The 21,517-nt window shown below is 39.4% G+C and overlaps 1 protein-coding gene across 1 annotated transcript; it reads right to left on the minus strand.

Moving 5' to 3' along the window:
• Window positions 1-1,761: 1,761 nt before the first annotated feature.
• On the minus strand, window positions 1,762-10,090 carry LOC106093098 (uncharacterized). Its single transcript, XM_013260079.2, has 3 exons — window positions 9,965-10,090; window positions 2,120-2,535; window positions 1,762-2,052 (listed from the first exon to the last, which is right to left on the minus strand). Exons 1-3 carry the CDS (start codon window positions 9,987-9,989, stop codon window positions 1,762-1,764), a joined length of 732 nt encoding a protein of 243 aa, XP_013115533.1. The 5' UTR covers window positions 9,990-10,090.
• Window positions 10,091-21,517: the final 11,427 nt, after the last annotated feature.

Consider the following 21,517-nt stretch of genomic DNA (forward strand, 5'->3'; position numbering starts at 1 on the left):
TTGGCTGAAATTTTGCATGTGTCGTTGAGGATTGACTTCCAACAACTGTGCCAAGTATTGTCTAAATCAGTTTATAACCTGATATAGCTGCCATACGAACCAATCTCCCGATTATACTCCTTAACCTTCTATACGGCGCAATTCTTATCCAATTTGGTTGAGATTTTGGTGTGACTTCTAACAACTGTTCTATGTATGGTCTTAATCGTTTGATAACCTGATATAGCTGCCATATCAACCGATCTCTCAATTTGACACTCTGAGCCACCGGAGGACACAATTTTTACTCGATTTGCCTGAAATTTTGGAGATGGAGGTGACTTCTAACAGCCAGACAAGTACGGTCCATATCGATCAATAACTCGATTTTGCTCATCTATATATTGAAAAGTCATTCAAAGAACTTGACAAATGCGATCCATGATGGAGGGTATATTTGATTCGTCGCGGCTGAACTTAGCACACTTTTACTTGTTTCGTATCGACAAACACATTATAGCTTATTTTCCCTTTAATAAACCAATTTTAAATTAAAAAAAAAAGTTATTATTGGGTTTACCATTATTTAACACCATAATAAAAGAAATTTCTCAGTTCTACGAGCATAAACTTGTAAGAATGAATGCGAAAAAAATGAAATTCGGCCGGACCAAATCTTGGTTATACACCACCATGGGTTTTTCTATTAATGGATCTATTTAAGCGTGAATATTAAAGGCCATAAGTGGTGGAAATTTGGTGCATACAGTAGCACCAAACTTCCTCCAAGCCCAACAAAAATTTAAGTATTGTAGTTTATATGGGGACTATTTCTATTTTTAGACCTATTTAGAAGCCATTTCCACCAAACCGGCTTATGATCTCCAGACCTGTTTTTTGGGACCTTATCTGTGCGGTGTGGTTGTTTGAGAGCATTGGTGTACTTTGCGTTCCAAATTTCATCTCGATTGCCAATGTTAAATTAGCTGTTAACTCAGACTCTGAATTTACAAAGAGTTGACCTGTTCTCGAGCCTGGACTATCAATTTAAAAATTTATTAAATTAACGGTAAAGTTGCTCTCACTATGGCTTGTGATACTAAAAATAAAAAGAGGTGTCAACATCCTCTCGAACAGGAAGATTACACAGGTTCAGAGAGCATGTTGTCTTGGCATACGCGAGGCGATGATAACCAATTAATTGATTCAGCACCACACTGGAAGACTATGAGCACCATACACGTTGGAACTCGGAGCTGCGATTTTCATGACTTACAACTGCAGTCGCTGACAATCAGCGGTATCGAGTGGAGATTCTCAGTGAGAGGATGGCCGGATCCGGCTCTTGCCTTAAAACTGATTACCTATGATACTTAATGTGACAAGGCGAGTTATTGGCACCTTTAAATAACCAATGGCTATAATATGCAAAATTTCAGCCAAATCGGAAAAGTATTGTGCCCTTTATCGGCTCAAAAAGTCAAGTTCCGAAATCGGTTTATATGACAGCTATATCAAGTTATGGACCGATTGGGACCTTTCATTGCACAGTATTTAGAAGTCATCACAAAACACCAATTTTCAAATCTACTTTGATAGATCTACCAGTGTGAACTTGGTTAAACTTTGTGTCAGCTATACTGTAATTTATGTTTTTTTTTTTCAATCGAAGAAGACCACCATCTTGCAGACAAGTTAAATTATAAACATTCGACTTTTACTCATGCTTGTGTACAACCATTGTGGAACTTTAAGAAAGCATTCGCTTCGAGCCAGCTTAATTTACTCTGTTAATTGCATTCGATTCTTAGTATTATTCAATATATCGTTCATACTTACGAATTTCAGATTTACTTCGACCGCCGTAGGGAAATCAATATAGGTAATATCCCTTACGCAGGCGATACTTAACATATTCCCATGATAGATATAGAAATTCGATGTATCTTTTCCTATGATGGAGTTCAATGCGAATTCCATGTCTTGTAGCTGATTTGTGAAAGTGTCTGTGTCTCTTATCACTGGCAAATGGTTGACAATTTCGGAGAAGAAATTTGAAGAAGTTTCTACCACCTACAAGTATGATAACGACTATTAAATCATTTGAACATTTACAGGTATTAAACAAGTTCTTTCACACCTTAATAGGATAAGCCAGAACTACGACGCAATTGTCCCTTCGAAGCGATTGCCATGTCTCAGTGAGGTTTACATTCAAAAAAACCAAATGAAGTTCAGCCGGAAATGTGATGTTTCCATAGTTGTATTTCGAATCACTACGTTCCATCCAATAAAAGTACATACGGGAAAAACGGTAACTGCCAATATCCTCCAGAGGTCCACCAGATATTATAGGGACTTGACTTTTGGTATAGTTTGGATAGAGGTTGAGCGTGCGCCCATCATTGGTCAGGACAATATTTTTTGGTTGAATATCGAGATTTGTGAATGTGAGTGGTTTAAACTGACGCATTTGAGGTTTATTAACACTTTCATCCATTGGTATCGTATGTTTACCCACACATACTCTGCTATTGGGATCAAACCCATCATCATCTGGAAAATGGAATTGAAAATGGGAACAGGGAATGTGTAACCTAGGATTTTTCTTATACTCTGGGAATAAATGCAACGGTTCAAGCATTCTTGTTGTACTCTTCACGCGTGGAATACTCTCATAGAAAAAAGTTCGATGAAAATACCAAACACTGTCTGCTGAATATTAGTAGTTAATTTTGCTGCTATTATAGAAGTAGTTCTGCAATTTCAGAACATAAGGCTGACTGCTGAAAGTTTGTTGTTTGCAGAAAATGACTGCTGCTTATTTATGAAGCGGATGTAGAAGAAATAATAAAATAAAAATGTAAATGTGTGTCTCAGAGGATGCATATAAACACCATTGAATGTATACATTCCAAAATGTTTTTTCTTTAAATTTAGAACCAAAAGGCCATGCAAGTCATCTACACTCAACCAAATTTGTTTTTCAAAACAAAAAAATGTTTGCTAAAACAGCAGTTTTTGTCTGCTGAGAATGAGAAAGCAGATATTACTGCTGTTTCAGCAAACATAGGGCTGCTGTATTAGCGAACATTTCGGTCAGCTAAATCAGCAAACAAAATCTGCTATTTTAAGTAAAATTTTTGTACTTAAAACAGCTATAAAAATGCTTATGCTATTTTTTATGATTGGCTCTTACTTGTTTTGATTACTTAAGGCATTTTTTAGACTTTTGGATGCCGCACCATAACGGAGTAAGGGGGAATGAAAGGGCAAACGATTTGGCAGTGAAGGCCAGAGGACTGCCGTCAATAAACTTGGTTAACCCGAAGCCTTTTGGGTCGACGCAGTCCGAGTTAAGGACGTGGGCGACGAATGCGCATGCAACCCTGTGGAACAGCGAAACGGTCGGTAGGACGACGAAAATCCTATGGGGGGATCCAGATCCTGAGAAGGCCTGGCTGTTACTCAAAGGTAATAAAAAGGAGGTCAGTATAGCTATTGGGACACATAGGACTACGAGCTAACTTATGAAACATCGGTGCGGAAAGTGATAGCATGTGTAGGGCATGCGGGGAAGATGATGAGACGTTTCCTTTGTCATTGTCCGGCTTTCGCGTCTAACAGATACCGACACTTAGGTGGGGACACTACACCAGACATGAACCAGCTTAGGGAAGTGGCATGGAAAACAATTAAAGATTTCGTAAGTAGCACGGAATTTCTAACTTAGATTTTCTTTTTCGAGGATATTTTTTTGTATTTAGAGCGTTCAACAAGCCGATTAGTGGCTTAGGTGTATGTCCATAGTGGCATGGGGCGGATTAATATCAGCTCCCTCTTTTCAACCTAACCCAACCTAACTGTATATTTCGAAATGCGACTGAGCTCGCGCGCATTTTTTTGTTGCTCTACTTATGACTGGAATGGCCTTTTATTTCTAAATTTAAAGAAAAAAAATTATGGAATGTTTACATTCAGTGGTGATTATAAACATCCACTGAGCCACACATTTACATTTGTATTTTACTTTTTTTTATACATACCCTTCATAACCAAGCACCAGCCATATTCAACAAACAACGGACTTTTCAGCAGTCAGCCTCCTGCTCTGAAATTGTAGCACTACTGCTGTAATGCCAGAACTACTACTACAAAAGCAGCAGACAGTGTTTGCTATTTTCAGCAAACTTCTTTCTATGAGTGTACACATTAGTAGAGAAATAACAAAAAATGCGAGCGATCTCAGCCATATTTCGAAATATATACCTATTGATGGTAGCTTCTTCACAGTAATATTCCACAAATTAAAATCATCCCTTTTAGAGATGTGCACGTAAGTAGCCGTGTCACGCTTGAGTGAGATCCAAATCTGCGTGAGAGTGATTGAATTGAAATTCTTCATGCGTGAATCACGACTCACAACGCATATCACGACTCACTAGATATCACGACTTATAAAAAAATCTCGACTCTATTCTGCTTTCGGAAAAGTCGCTAACATGTTTAACTGTTTCGCGAGTGACATTTGACAACCATCAAATGTTTTTGTTTCCATACCAAAAAACGTTTTTATCTGCACATATTATTTTCTACATATGTATTTTATTTTTATTTTTCGGAAATAACCAGTTTAACTAGTAAAACAAAGAAAAGTGATGGTGGCAATGGTAGCCACAATGGTTTCAAGGGTTCTAATATAATTTTGAATGCTATTTTCCTATCTATCAACAGAGTACTACTTTTTCATCTATTTTTCTTCTAGTTTTCGGCGACGCACAGTGGGATGGAAAAAAATATGTGAAAATAAGTGTGTAATTTTGGAACGGATAGAGATATCTTCATGAAGTTTTACATGGTTATAGCTGAGGTATTATCCAGTATATATGCATATATCAGGTCCCTACAAATCCCAGGGGCCCATTGGTGGGCCTTCAAAGTGCAATTATGGTCCGATTTTCAAATTTTTACTTACATGTTTGCAATACAAAATACACATCTGTAAAAAATAAAATTCAAATTGAAAAAATCATAAAACCAAAACTACTAAAGATATCGTTCTAATTTTGCATATAAACTGGATAACACATCAGCTATAACCATGAAAAATGTCATGAAGATATCTCTATGCGTTCCAATATGACAGACTTATTGGGTTGCCCAAAAAGTAATTGCGGATTTTTTAAAAGAAAGTAAATGCATTTTCAGTAAACCTTAGAATGAACTTTAATCAAATATACTTTTTTACACTTTTTTTCTAAAGCAAGCTAAAAGTAACAGCTGATAACTGACAGAAGAAAGAATGCAATTACAGAGTCATAAGCTGTGAAAAAATTTGTCAACGCCGACTATATGAAAAATCCGCAATTACTATTTGGGCAACCCAATATTTCCACTTATTTTTTCCCATCCTACTGTGCGACGTTTCCAATAATAAATTATTTTTTAACTTATGGATAAATATTTTGTCAACAGTGATTCGCAAGTTTTTGGTTAGTCGTGATTTTTTTCGTGAGCCTTAATTTTTTTGTGAGTCGTACGTGAGTAAAATGTTTGTCTTGTGAGCGTGCCTGAACGTGAGTGGACATAAAAAAGTCGTGTGTCAGCATGCATGAATAATTTCTCCCTATTTAACTTCAATTGTTATTCGATTAGGCCAAAATTTTGCTGTAGTGTCCTTTAATGCTTTCCAACATCCATGCTAAATATGATCATCTTTTATAAACCATTCTCTGGATTTGAGGGCGCAATTTCAATTTGGAACTTACCAACATGGTAAGTTCAGCCGGGCTGAAACTTGGGAACCCACGACCATGGATTTTGTTAAAAGTTCACGAAAAGGATTTCGACCGTACGTGACACAATTGTTGGAAGTCGTAAGAGAACACTATGTAAAAAATTTCAGCCCCATTGGGTAAAAATTTAGGCTTCCAGGGGTATGAAATGTCAAATCAGAAGATCGGTTTATATAGGAGCTATATCAGGTTATACAACGTTTTGGACCATACTTGTCACGATCATTGGAAATCATAACAGAACCCTACGTGCAAAATTTCAGCTCAATCGGATAACTGCGGCTTTTAAGGCTCAGGATGTCCAATCGGGATATCGGTTTATTAGAGAGCTATATCAGGTTATAGACCGATTCAGAACATACTTTGCACGATTATTGGAAGTCGTAACGGAACACTATGTGCAAAATTTCAGCCCAATCCGTTAATAATTACAGCTTCTAGGAGCTCAAGAAGTCAAGTCGAAGGACCACTTTGTATGAATCGAAATCGCCATAAGACATCTGTACAAAAATATCTAATCGGCAAGCAATACAAATTTATGACTAAATACCCCCGCCGATGTGTTTCTCCCTGGAACCATTAATGACTAAAATTGTTCATAAAAAGTTAGCAATATCTTTATCCATTTCACAGTTATAGAAGGATTTTAGGAATTTTTCAATTTCGAACCACAGTGAGTGAGTTGTTAATTGAATTAATAAAAATGTTGAAAAAGTTTGACAATTTTGAGATATGGAATAGAAACTAGAGGTGTGCACGTGATTCGTGAGTGAGATCGTGTGTGACCCTGATTGAATTAAAATTCTTCGTGCGTGAGTGAGTGAAATCATGCTCACGACATGAACAACTAAAGTTTACAAAAAAAATAACTTAAACAAAATTTTTAAACGTATGAATTTGTTACAGATGCATAAAAATGAAAGATCAAATAACTGGTTATGCAGGGCTGATACATTTTATATATTAATTTTCGTACGTTCAAATGCCGTGTGATTTGAGACGTATAAAAAAATTTGTTATTCGCTTCATGGAAAAATATTTGTGTCGTGTCACTTGAGTCGTGAGTGTCGCGTGAAACGTGAGTGACACATGAGTCGTGAGTGTCGCGTGAATCGTGAGTGACACATGAGCCGTGCGTGAGTAAATTTTTTCTCATGAAAGTGCGTGAGTGCGAAATCACATCTCTTAAAAATATCGCTCACATTAATTGTGTGTTTGTGACGTTGATAAAACTTGAAACCGGCTATGTGTGAACGTATGCGGAAATACGTCACATTATTGTTAAGCAGTGGACAATAGTACGGCTAAGGGAAGAGCTTCTAAAAAAAATCGGTTTGAAAGCGTCGGGTAATAAGGTAGAACTTATTAGACGTTTAAGAGACGCAGAATCTCAATGGACAACGACGCCGAAATGTCTCAAAGTAGCGGATTATATCAACCGAAGAATTCCAGCAAAACGACGAGGTGTCAACGACAACGGAGAGCGCAAGATATATTCATTTACAGGTAGTGGCAGTTGCCCAACAATAAATTATTGAATGCACTTTCTGTCAAAATCAGTGATTAGTGCAACCATGATTTTGTGTATATCACTAGTTCGCGCCAGTTTTCGTTGTTTGTGTGTTTTATGGTTCTTAACTATAAAACTCACACACAACCAAAACTTGTTGACAGATAGTGCACTCTCGAGAAAAAATTTTACTCAGATGTTTACGGTACACTGCCTGGTAATTTTGTCATGGGATGGAGAAATTGAGAGGTGACGTTCTGCGCCGTCAGCGGACAATGAAGTCGCTCACTCAACAATTTCAAACATGCATAACGACGACGTGGACGATGGACACAAACGTAATGCTGCCGATGGATTCTGTTGCCGAGAAATCTGAAAATTTAGCAGCCGTTTCGGAAGGAGGAGACATAGAAAGTGCGGACAAAACGACGGAACAACAAAGCAAACACGAAAAACAACCACTTTTGCTAGTCGACTATAGCAATGACGAGAATGTGGACGGCGAGCGTGTCTATGCATGTTTTGACGCCGAGGCGTTTGTTATGAAGACGAATAGAATTTGTGTACCGACAACGATATACATAAATCGGCAGAAATCCATTCTTGTGGGCGACAGACTGCCGCCAATGCACAGCAGCAAGCAACCACCAGTGTATGTGTACGAAGATAATCGAATATGGTGGATGATGCGTAGTATAAGCTCGATCAACAACGAAGAAAATTTGACTTATCGCCTTTGCATGTGCCGATGACGTCACATTTAACTACAACGATGAATATGTATATGCCTAACACATGTAGGCCACCGATGAAATATTTTGATTCAACACCAACATTATTTGGAATCAGTGAATTTTCTAATCACGGTAAAGCAAAGAAGGATACTGGTTATAACCAAACGTCGTTTGCTTTTAATAATCATGTTAGTGTGCGTGAGATAATTGATGTTTTGCCATCGTTCGATCCAAACAGTGATACGGTCACATCGGTTCAATTTGTTGAAAAATTGTAAGACGCATGCCAGTGGCATTACGAAATTGTGTTATTCGGGATTCGAAGTAAATTATTAGATGCCGCAAAATGTTGGGTAAATGGTCAGCCAATATTTAAAAACTGGAATGATTCTGTTTTCGAAATTTTGAACGACTTTCCATGTGTTCTACATATTGCCGATATTCATTTTCAATTGATGAATAGAACCCTATCCTCAATGTCACTTGTTAAGTGTTCGGATTTATTGAAATCGCTACAGGGGATAATGCCAGTGTCGAGAGGTAAGACATACGCTCAAAATGCACAAGTGCGACAGAATGTACGGGTAAAAAAAGCCTCTAAACACAAAACCAAAGAGGACACCAGTAACAATAAATGGAAAAATTACCATAATGGTCCGGTGTGTTATAATTGATGCGAGAAAGAACACATATCGCTTAATTGTCCTAAGCCACCGAAGGGGGCAAAAAATCTATGAATGCTATTGTAAAAAAAAAATTATAACCAAAGACGTCCGCGATTACTGATGATAAGGAGATGACGACTACCGGCGAACGCCGAGAGAATGCCACGAGCAACATTTTAGCACCGAGAGAGGTGTGGAAAGCCTGGTTTGACGCAAAATATAAACCATCTTTCCAGTACAAGCAAGGCGATCTAGTTTTCATTGAGAGTGCAATGCCAAGCACTGGGGAATTTAAGAACTTTGATGCAAAGTAAAGAGGGCCACACATCGATAAGAAAGTTTTGCGATTCAACAGATACGCCATTGAAGACTTGGAGGGAGAACCGTGAAATCAACGTAAATTCAGCACTGTCGCCAGCAGTGACAGGTTGAAGCCATGGTGCGCTTTGTTTCCAGAGGTTGACTAGGTTAGGTTAGGTTGAAGCCCCATGCCACTATGCCCATACACCTAAGCCATTGATCGGCTTGTTGTGCGCTCTAAATACAAAAAAAAAATAAATCTCGAAAAAGAAAATCTAAGTTAGGAATTCCGTGCTACTTACAAAATCCTGTATTGTTTTCCATGCCACTCCCCTAAATTGGTTCAGTGGTAGTGTCCCCACCTTAGTGAGGTTGACCAAGTGATGGTCATCATGAGCACCGAGGACGAGTTATCGTCAGGTTTGCCTAGTTGTCATCCGTTTTTTTGGGTAAGGGCAACTCTGATGATGACACATGACGGCAACTCTGAATAGCTGTCAAATCCGATGAAGATGAGTGCAGCAGTAAGTCTTGTTTTGGTCGTTAAAGCCTAGTACTGACTTCATTCACAGCGAAAATGCGAAATCCGACGGACTCTTTTCTTTGTCAGAACACAAACAAAAGTCAAACAACAACACACAACAAAGACAAAAGCTTGAATCGGCCGATTTCGTGAGCATTTAATTACATTTGCAATTAAAATTGTGCGAAATTTATTCTGATGCAGCGACATGTTGCTACTACTTACTCATAGAACTCGTCACCATTTTTTATAGTGCGTTTTGACAGTTGTTCGTGTGAAAAGTCAAAGTCAGTACTAGGCTTAACGGAGAAGCATCTCAACCGAACTCTGCCATTCAATTTTTTTTATTTTTCTTTATTAAAAACACACAGTTAAATTATTTGAAATAATGATAATTTTGAATTTAAACCTTTATCCCGCTCGCCCATCCTTTGACACTATCATATACAAGAACTTACCTACTGACGCCACAATTTTAATCATTGTTATAAAGCACAGACCTGAATCAAATGGTATAAATCTTAATTATTTTATAGTAATGACTTTTGTTAATTTCTTTTTCTCCAAAAGGGGTCAAGCGTATAACCATGAGAATTATGTTAGGAGGAAAGATTTGAATGTTACTGAAAGGAAATTGCCTGACATATATTTTTAATTTTTTGCTTATGTAAATGTTTATACCCTATACGACTACAGCGGCACAGTGTCTTATTGAAGACGCCTAAATCGGTATTCACAAAGCTTAATGCAGCTTCAAAGTAGGTTTATTTGACAGTGCTTAAAGAAAATCTGTGAAATAAATCTATTTTAACTGTCAATTCGCCAATTCTTCAAAATAATTTGTTTTTTTTTATAAAATCTGATTTTGAAGAATTGACGTACAAATCCGGCTACAAAGTTTGAGGATTTGGTAGTAAACTGCATTAAGTTTTGCAAATAGTGTCTTTTTAAGTATACCAACTCAGAATCACATCTTACTTTGATTAAGCCATTTTATTTGTATAAGTTACAGATCGCATTTTTGATTCAACTTTCTTAAAATTCGGTTTTCGATATATATATACTGCGGACTAGATTAGCCATTCAAATGTAATACCACACAAAAAAAATGTGTCCCAGCTACTAGAACAGATGAAGTTTGAACTGTTCAACAATCTTGTTAAAAAACATCACAGTTCAAGGCTATTTTTCAGTTCAGAAATTAATTTTTCGGAGATTTAGAAGATCAACAGACCACAAAACCTGAGAAAAAAATACCCGCGCATGTATAGCAGAAGAGCATAAAGTGATTTGTTGCTCCGATCATGCTGACCCCATACTCAGGGAACTGAATCTGTTTATCATTAAGGTCGTAGGCGCCAGTACTGGCAAGCTGTGGTCCACCGTTCGTCGTCCTAACCCCGAAAGGCTTCGGGTTAACCAAGTTTATTGACGGCAGTTAAAATCGTTTGCTTTTTTCATTTACTGCTTTTTCATTCCAGCTTACTCCGCTATGGCCCGGAACCCAAACGATGCGGATCGTGCCATTATCAGATAAGGAGTTAATCTCCTTCTTACACTCCAAGACTGTTCGTGACTTTACCGTCCTGGTTGTTATTGCCCTTATAGCCTGTTTACTGTCCGCAAAGATGTTCACACTCGACGTCCTCGCGTTAGCACCACACCACCTCACTCAATTCCTTATGGCCCGGATTTCCGCTTGCAGATTCATATTATGGTCATCCTTCTTCGGCAAGGACTGCCACCTTAGTGTTCGTGCTCATCCTTTTTCCGTCATAGGAGAGGTACATCTCGGACTGCCTTCTCCGCACGGTTCTGGTCCATGCCGGGATTGAAAAGACCCCGGACCCTGGTTCTGTTCGGTTTGCCAGAACCGCCTCCATCATCGGTCGGTGTCGGTGAGGTGTAATCGGTGCATGGAGTGGGTACATTCCAGATCTTGCTCTGGCCTTCCAAACTGAATATATTGCTAGGTGCTGTGTGAAAATAAAAAGCACTGGGTCCCAAGCGTCATCGTCATCGGCCTATGTGACCCCCCGACCCGTCCAGTGCCAGGAAGTGTATCATTTTTGCAACTGAATTGCAACGGTCTCCGTGGCAAGATCGATGAGATTGTGAATTTTATGAGTCGGAAGAACATATTGGTCGCGGCGATCTAGGAGACAAAGCTGACCAACACCTGCAGCTTGCACAGTTGTCACGGATACATTGTGCTACGTAAGGATCGCTCAAGGAATGGAGGTGGGGGATTGGCCCTCGTGATACTCATTCCGTGCAATATAGACCCATATCACCTGCGCCTGACGCTAATGACCCCAACATGGAGTGCATGGGGATAGCAGTCAGGTCTGGTACTGCCGAGATAGAGCTATACAACGTGTACATACCGCCGGTTGGTAGTAGTGTCCCAATTAATTGCCAAGCTTACAACCCCGACATAAGTGAGTTACTATCTGACCATCGACTACCCGACTTCATAACCTCTAAGCGCCGGACGTTGATCGATCAGAAAAAGGCCGATTGGGCTGGCTTCAGAGAGTACACCAATCGCCGCTTCAGTGAACTGGTGCTAGTTGCCGAGAGGAAATTCCGAGACATCCGAACTACTACTGAGGCATCACGCTTCTGTAGAGCCAGTGGACTATCCTCGGATTCAGGCCCGTCTACAAAGTGTCCAACATCTTTAAGCCTTCTCAGTACGCTCCTGAATGTGACACTTCTAATTAAGTTTCCTGTCCAAGATCACTTCTAGGTATATAAGGTCAAATACCTAGAAGTGATATAGATATAGATAACGTTTTATTGAGGAAACGTGGTGCGTTAAATTGACCCAACTTCGTCTTCCTCGTGAACAGGCACATTTCAGTCTTCTCTGGGTTAACATTGAGACCACTGGATCTAGCCCAGTCATATCCCATATGCAAGACCCTTTCGGCCCTTCTGCATAGCTGGTTCGGAGTATATGCAATAAAATTTAGTCGTATTGTTAATAAATATGACGAAAAACCCTACATGTGTTTTTTATACATCCTAATTTTCTGGTATCCTAAAATTAAGGTGTCAACAAAAATTGACGAAACGTTGGAAGCAATAAAATAAAAGCGATTTTTTATTTACAAAACAATTTATGGAGCATCTCGAGAGTATTACGGTCGTTACATAGCAACCATAGATAAACAACCAACACAATTTACCGTGGACAAAGTAACAAAATTGAATTGTTACTTCGTTATGGAATTTCCATTTGTTGAGTATCAACATTTGATTTCCATTTGTTGAGCATCAAGCCGTGTAATAGGACGTCTTCGTGGCTTTGGACCCATCATAGGACATCGCCAATACATTCATCACGCCTCTAACGTTGGATGTCATATTATTTATGTGGTCGCTAGGCATATGTGAATTCGAATGATAAGAAGTCAAAGCCCCGTAGAGTGAAACAGTTAGTTAGGTTCGCTTTGGTTAAAGTTACTGTCTGCAATCAGACGCGATTTAAAGTTTTCGTCCATTGTGATACCACAGATACTGAAGAAGGAATATGCCTTCTAGTTCCTACAGTTGAACAATTCAGATCGCTTTAAAAAACTTAAAATCCTGCGTATGTTCACGTCCGCTAATTCAGACAACTCCACAAAGAAATGAGAATCTAAAGTGAAACGTCTTCTGCTTGAAAGTGTGGGGCACACATATAGCATATCTTCTAAGTCGCCTCTTCCGCGATATCCTCACAGCTTCAGCACAAGTCATTACCTTTAGTCTATCAGTGAATTTTCTGACCATACAGTGACCGGTCATGACGCACACCATAACGGAGTCGTGCTACACCGACAGAAAAGTGCTAGACCTCTTCAAATTGAGCCCCACAGATTCAAGTTCCCCTGGAATGTGTAATGTAAATAGTAACTAAACTCGCACGCTCGTCTACTCTACAATTCCCTGGGATATCTCTGTGGCCCGGTACAAAGACCAGCTAAATTTTGAACTATTTAGTGATCTCGTTAAGAGATGACGCAATGACTGGATTACCCCCATCCTATGGTTATAGGAATAAAAAAGGGATACTTAAACCTACCATAAACTATGTATGAACTGTTCGATTTAACTAAGCACTTAAATTTGTTCATTATTTTATAGCCTACGCTTGAAACATACGCGTCTGTTTTGAATGAATGAATACTTCGTTTGCAAATGAAAGAATAGTTATTTGAACAATATTAAAATGTTTCCATTATTTAAATGATTTACTATCTAGAGACTAACAATTTTCATAGTGAACTAAACTTGTTAGAATAAATGGAAAATGTAATTATTTTGATTTTAAATGAAAATATCTGCAGTTTCTGGAAAGCAAAAAGAAGTTTTAATTTGCGTTAAATTCAGCCAGGCCGAAGCTTACATATGCTCCACCAAGGAAGATTTCTTCCTATTGGCTGGTACTATGTTCGTTTTTCACAGTTGAATGTTTTTCGCGATTACTCTTTTGAAGCACTACAAACATCTCAATGACAACATAGTACTTTTATTAAACTTGCTTTATAAATTATGAGGGAAGGTCCTACTGAATGAAATCTGCAAATTTTTTGCAACAAAATATTTTATCTAAAAAAGTAATCAGGAAAAAATTTTGCGAACAGCTAACATCGTACCAACCTTAAAGGAAATAGTGATCCCTGCCCTGTAAGGCGGATTTAAAAAGGTGGTCTCACGCGAACAGTTGTTAACAGCTGTCCAGGTTTGACGGTATTAAGATGTCAGATTTTTGTTTGCATTCTCTTTGTTGTTATCTTCTTTCTCGCATCTTCTGTGCTCATTTACACACACGTATACACACACATAAATTTCTTTGTGTGTGTTGGCAAAACGTCGATCAGCTTGATGACAAGATGACGTATTGGTCCATACAATTTGTGATTGTTGTACAAATGAGACCAACTTGAATTGTTTCGTCATGCCTGCCTGTTGTTGTTGCAGCAGTGTGTTGTGCTCTATCTTTCGTCTGCTTGATTCTGTTGAGTATCCAGATTGACGAACTCTGCGACTAAGATAGGGTGCGTCGAGAGGGATTTGGGTCTTAGACGAGTGGGCAGTTAAACAGGTGAAATGTCTCGTGTGGTCCCTGCTCACAATTGGGGTATACATCCTGCACGTTGGCATCAATCCTTGCTCTGTAGGAATTGAAGCGCCTGCATCTGCCGGATCTAATTGCGCCAGAACTTCTCTGGTTTGCAGGGGAGGTCAATGTCTTCAGGTGCAATGGGAGGCGGTCGTTGCCCAAGAACCACATCCACCCGGTTGCTATTCACCGCATCTGCTACCGTGTCTGCATGAATGCTGTCCAGTTTCGCTTGATATGCCGCTTTGTCTAGAGGTTCTCTATTTTTAGGCTTTTGGGCGGTGATTACCTATCCACAAGATAATGATTTGGATTGTTTCTGCGATAACAGCCTAGAAGATATTGCTTAGACAGCATGTAGTTATTGTCTCCTGATGGAGGTGGTCCACATGAGAACTGAGGAGACAGCCCTTCGCAGTTCGAAGGGCGGTATACTGACAGATCTGAATATTATTCCACTGCGTGTCACAGAGCTGACGAAACCACACTGAGACTGCATAACTTACCACAGACCGGCCAATTGCTTTGTATGTGGTCAACAACGTTTCTTTGTCTGCATCCCAAGTGCTGCCGGCAAGCGACTTGAGGACCTTTTTTCTACTTTTGACTTCATCGCAAATCGCTGTGCCATGTGAGGAGAATTTGTTAGAGCTGTCAAAAGTGACGCCAAGTATTTTGGGACACTTGATGGTCGGCATTGTCACTCCGTCGACCATCACTTTCGGCTCCCTACGCACCTCATGCGTGTATGTAGTGACCAATGTGATGAAGATTTGGTGGCAGACATATACAGATTTCTTGCAGCGAAATAAGAAGCAAGTTCGTTTAGGTAGACGTTTAACCTATCGCAGATGTCATCAATGGTTGGGGGGCCTGATGCCATCATCGTACAATAGCACACATATGATACATTCTCTATGCCGCCGAAGCGGTTGGAATGGAGGATAGGTAGAGGTTAAACCGTGCCGGAGATATCAACCCGCCTTGGGGAACTCCCTGTTTCAATTTCTTATCCCTAATTCCACTGGCCTGGCTGGAGGGATGTATTGGGGATGTCCTTGGCAGTGTCTTCGATAGGTCCAGTGCGACAAGGCCGTCCTTTCACATGGATTGGGCTGATTGAAGCCACGGCAAATGTGTGAGCTGATGGCATGTAGATCAGTTGTTGTGCTATGCAGCCTTCGAAATCCATGCTCAGCAAATGGAAATTCTCCAACAAGGCTCAGGAAGAGTAGTCCCTCAAGCATCTTGGCTACTAGTGGGAGTAGAGCGATCGATCTGTACGACTTCCCCTTACACGCGTCCTTTCCAGGCGCCAGTAGCGCGATCACACTGCCTATCTTTGAATAAAAGTTGAGGACAGTCGTAAGGTAGTAGACTGCAGGTTGACCCAAATTCTTCAGCATCAGCGCAGAGATTCCGTCGGGGACCAACGCCTTGGATGACCATCCTGGCCATGGAGGACATTCGTAACTTCGCCCACGGTAAATTGTGATGGCTGTTCTTCGGCTCGGAGACCACGGATACGACGAATGGCTCTCTTCATAGCCTTGTCACTCTCGGGATGCCCAATAAATTGACGGTTAAACAACCTGACGCACTTCTTCGAATCAGTCACGTTAACGTCGCCAAAAACGACTGTGGTTCTGTCGTCCCGCTTACCAGGGTTCGAGAGTGACTTAACAGTAGACTATAGTTTGCCTAAACCGGTACCTATGTTACATGGCTCCAAGTGTTCTAGCCATAAATCCCGCTTATGTTCGTTGACCTGTTAATACAGCTCGCTGATTCTGGGGTTAGTGGGGTCCGTGCAACGACGGTTAGTGGGGTCCGTGCAACGGCTGCACTTGGGGTATTCGGGAATTGTGGGGAGGTGGTCTGATCCCAAAGAAATTACGGCTTACCAGGTTACGACAATCAGGAGATAAGGGGATGCAATGGAAATGTCTGGCGGAAATCTGGAAATGTCCTAGAACCAGGCGATTATGGCCAAATAGTAGCCTACTTATGTCGGGCTTGTAAGTTTGGCAATTAACTGGAACACAGCTACCAAGTGGCGGTATGAACACGTTGTATATCTCGGCAGTACCGGCCCTGACTTCTATCCCCATGCACTCCATGTTGGAGTCACTAGCGCCACGCGCAGGCGAGATGGGTCTATACTGCACGGAATGGTGTATCACGAAGGCCAATCCCCAGTCCAAAGACGAGGACGCAGAAGGCGACGACGACGACAACGAAGCTTCTGACCCACTGCTGTCTATGTTTGCACATGCAACATATTCAGTGTGACTATATTCCCGTTAAGACGTAAGGCCAGAGCAAGATCGGGAATGTTGAATGGTGATTTTTCATTCACGCTCGCGAGAAAAAACATATTACTGGCACACGACTTTTTTTATGCCGACTCACGTTCATACACGCACGACTCACGAGACACTCACAAGAAAATCACGACTCACGAAAAAGTCAAGAGTCACCGTTAAACAAATATTTTTCCACAAAGCGAATAAAATTTTTTTTTTTTGGCGTAGTCGTAGACGATCCCCCGTTGTGAGGAGTTGTGTCCTCAAGATGAGTGTTTTGGAATATTTGTTAAATATGTATCTTTATTTATTTCGTTCAAGTAAACACCAAATAATTGTTCGTTGTTTAGTTAAAGAATTTCTAGTCGTTAGCGAAAACAGCTGATTTTAATGATTGACTTGCTTTATTTGCCCACTAAATCTGCCATTAGACGATAAGACATGTCATATGAGCTGTCATTTTCTGTATTCATAATACTTGTCTTATATACGTCGAATATGAATAGAGCGCGCTGTAATCGGCATGTATTCTCATATGTATTGCACTTTTTTTATAGACATGCATCTACATGAATGTTCAATGAAATAAAAGCTCGATTTAATTGAAAAAGTGGCATATTAATTCCAATATCCATTTGTCATATTAAATTTCTCGTATGTATCAAACGAAGTGTACAACTTTCAGAGTAGCTATTTTTGAAATTATATATGACATGTCTTCTACACTTATAGAAAAATTAAGGTTCTTTGGCCAAAACCGCCTGTATTATTTTGTTCGCGTCATTGGCAACAATTTTTAATACCATTTGGTATCAATTCAATACCAGACAAAAAAAGCTTTTGAAAATTTACGGCGACACATTTGTATTCTTGTCATCACGTCAGAAGTGTTGTTAAGCTTTTTACTTAAATTATTGACGCCATTATAAAATATTTGTTAAACAAATAAAATGTTTTAATCCAATTTGAGTGTGTAAAAACCTGTTCAAATACTCAAAAGTCGTGAAAAAGGAAATAGTACAAATTCTAAGGACATTCTACATCAAAAACATGATAGTCTCTGGTGTGAAAAAACGGTGCTGTATTGGTGTATACATATGAAACCCACTTCTGGGAATCGATGGATATGGAATCAATTGCTGAGTACAAAAAATTGAGGTTGGTCACGGTGTAACATTACTTTTTGTAATTATTAACATCAATAATCGAAATAAAATTAGATTAAAATTATTTTCAATGTGTGTTTTTAGTTCATTGGGGGGTGAAATAATCAACAACGGTTTGATACTAAAACCAATAACGGTCTGGTGCAAAAGCTAATAACAGATTAGTATTAAAATCAATACTAGTTAAGTAATAAGGCTAGTACCAAACGGTATTAATTACATTATGTTTTATCAATACCATTTGGTATTGTTTTTATACCATACGGTGTTGCTTTACTATCAATACCGTATGGTACTGAAATGAGCACGTTTGGCATCAACTTTTCTCTGGGTGTAATGGCAACTTAAGCGGATTTCTAGCTTAGTTTGTACGGAGAAAAATGCTTTAGTCTATTAGCAAAGCAGCCAAACTTATCGCCGTTTATTAAAACATATTGTGTCATCTTTCAATCTGAATGACAAAACTAAAAGATGAAGAACGCAACATATTTATTCAATGATTAAGCACTGATAGAAGAATGGCGGTACCTTGCCAATACCGCCTGGTATTATTTTTTTTCGTCATTGGCAAAGATTTTTAATACCAATTAGTATCAATTCAATATCAGACAAAGGGGGCTATTAAAATTTATAGTGTCATATTTGTATTCTTATCATCGCCCCAGAAGTGTTGTTGAGCTTTGTACTCAAAATATTGACATTATATAAATTATTTGTGTTGTTGAGCTTTGTACTCAAAATATTGACATTATATAAATTATTTGTTAAACAAATAAATAAAATGTTTTAATACAATTTGAGTGCGTAAAATCTGCTCAAATACTCGAAAGCAGTGAAAATGGAAATGGTACAAATTCTAAAGACATTCTACATCAAAACATGATAGTCTCTTGTCTGGAAAACGTTGCTGTGTTAGTGTATTCATGTGAAAACCTCTTCTGGGTATCAATGGATATGGAATCAATTGCTGAATACAAAGAATTGAGGCTGGTCACGGTGTAACATTTCTTTTTGTAACTATTAACAGAAATAGTCGAAATAAAATTAGTTAAAAATTATTTTTAGGTTTTTTTTTTTTGGTTCATTTTGGTGCTAAAACCAATAACGGTCTAGTGCTAAAACCAGTAACAGATTGGTATTAAAACCAATACCAGTTCGGTAATTAAGCTAGTACCAAAAGGTACTAATCAATTTATGTTTCAACCATACCACCCGGTACTGTTTTTGTACCATACGGTGTTGCTTTACTACCAATACCATATAGTACTGAAATGAGCACGTTTGGTATCAACTTTTCTCCGCGTGTTTGTGTTTTGATCGGGTGACAACCACGTGGCCGTGTGAATGCTTCGATCTTGAAATCTGGTGCTGCTAACTACCATGTTCTTTGCTGCGGCAAAATCTATTAGCCCCAATCCATTATTGGAAGTTTCTTCGTGTAGGCTAAACTTTCCGAGTGTTGGTCCAACGATATTTTCCTTCCCTATCTTCGGATTAAAATCTCCTAGTACAATTTTAATATCATGGGCGGGGCATAATGCTTGGTCTGCTCGTCCTTGTCTTCCGTCGGGGCATGGGCACAAATAAGGATGATGTTGAAGAATTCGGCTTTTATGTGCATTGTGGTTAGCCTCTCATCCACCGGAGTAAAGCTTGAGACGAGGTGTTCCAGTCTCCGACCAACCACAAATCCACAGCCAAATCCATGCCTCGTGTTATGGCAGCAATAGTTGTTCGTGTTCATATACAGCACAGATGTTCCATAGCCCCTTTTCAAGAGGCACCCCGCAATATATATTGATTTACAGGTAATGGACAAATCAACACCTACCACCTCTTTGTTGACTACAAAGCCGCCTTCGATACTCCTTTACGTTCAAAGGTATTTCAAGCCATGTGTCTGAGTTTGGTATCCCTGCAAAATTAATAAGACTCTGCAGGATGACACTTGCTGATACGCGTTCCTCAGTAAGAATAGGAAAGAATCTCTCCGAACCATTTAATACCAAACGAGGTTTCAGACAAGGAGACAGCCTCTCGTGTGATCTCTTTAATATCCTGCTGGAGAAGATTATACGAGATGCAGAAGTGAAAAGATATGGCACACTAATCACAAGAGAGCACATGCTACTTGCCTATGCCGACGATATCGATATCATAGGTCGGTTACCGGAAGTAGAAACTGCAGCCTTTGAAAGAATCGAAAGAGAAAATGGGTCTAGCAGTAAATGGAGATAAGACGAAATGGATGGCCTCCACTCCCAAAAAGCCTTGTACAACCGAGCAGATAAAGAACATGGAGAAAGTTGGGAACCACAACTTTGAGATAGTCAGTAACTTTTGCTACCTCGGCACCGCCGTAACCGAAACGATTGACACCAGTTTTGATATTAAGCGAAGAATAATACTCGCAAACAGATGCTACTTTGGACTAAGTAAGCAGTTTAGAAACAAGGCCACCTCTCGAAAGACGAAGATTACACTATACAAGACATTGATACTACCCGTGCTGTTATATGGTTCTGAACCATGGGTACTTGTGAAAGCAGATGAGGCAGTGCTTGGAGTATTTAAGAGAAAGATTCTTCGTAAAATATATGGACCAGTTTGCGTTAACGGAGAATTTAGGCGACGTATGAACCACGAGCTGTATGAGCTGTATGACGACGATAGCATAGTTACACGCACCAAAATACAACGGCTGCGTTGGCTAGGTCATGTTGTCAGAATGGATGAAGAAGCTCCAGCAAAGAAGTCTTTTGAAGGCAAACACGGTGGTACACGCAAACCGGGAAGACCAAAAGCCCGATGGAAAGATCAAGTTGTGGGAGACACCTCGAAACTTGGTGTCAGAGATTTTAGAATGAGCGCAGAAGATCGAGGCGCTTGGAACGCTATTCTACGTTAGGCTAGTGGAAGAAATATTCTGTCATAGCCAATTAAAGTAAGTAAGTAAGTAATGGCAGTTGCCCAACAACAAAATATTTAGTACACTCTCTATCAAATTCAGTGATTAGTGCAACTCTGATTTTGTGTATGATACTAGTTCGCGCCATTTTTCTTTGTTTTGGGGTGTTGTGATTCTTAATTATAATACACACACAACCAAAACTCGTTGACAGATGGTACACTTTGCGAGAAAAATTTTAATCAGCTGTTTACGGTACACTACCTGGTAATTATGTCATGGCACCACGTAGAAACGAAGAAAATTAAAGGAAGAGAGAATTTCAACATAATAGCTAGTACTATGTTCGTTTTTCCCAACATTTTTTCTCTTGACTTGATTTTTCTGCTGATTTTATGTTCACCCAATTTCAATTGCTCTTCTCTTAAAGGCCGGTACTATTTCGGTTTTCGCGTTGAAACTTCATATAAAAAAAATAAATGGAAAAATTTGCCGAAATGTGTTCGTTTCGTCGTTAC

The sequence above is a fragment of the Stomoxys calcitrans genome, chromosome 1 (assembly GCF_963082655.1).
Source record: "Stomoxys calcitrans chromosome 1, idStoCalc2.1, whole genome shotgun sequence".
In the NCBI taxonomy this organism is placed as follows: domain Eukaryota; kingdom Metazoa; phylum Arthropoda; class Insecta; order Diptera; family Muscidae; genus Stomoxys; species Stomoxys calcitrans.

Bases quoted from the DNA above. Each gene is read 5' to 3' on its own strand.
- LOC106093098 (XM_013260079.2), bottom strand. From the start codon at position 9,989: ATGATTAAAATTGTGGCGTCAGTAG. The intron at 2,536-9,964 runs GTAAGTTCTTGT...TCCATTTTCCAG, and splicing joins TAAAATTGTGGCGTCAGTAG to ATGATGATGGGTTTGATCCC. The intron at 2,053-2,119 runs GTGTGAAAGAAC...TCATACTTGTAG, and splicing joins TTCTGGCTTATCCTATTAAG to GTGGTAGAAACTTCTTCAAA.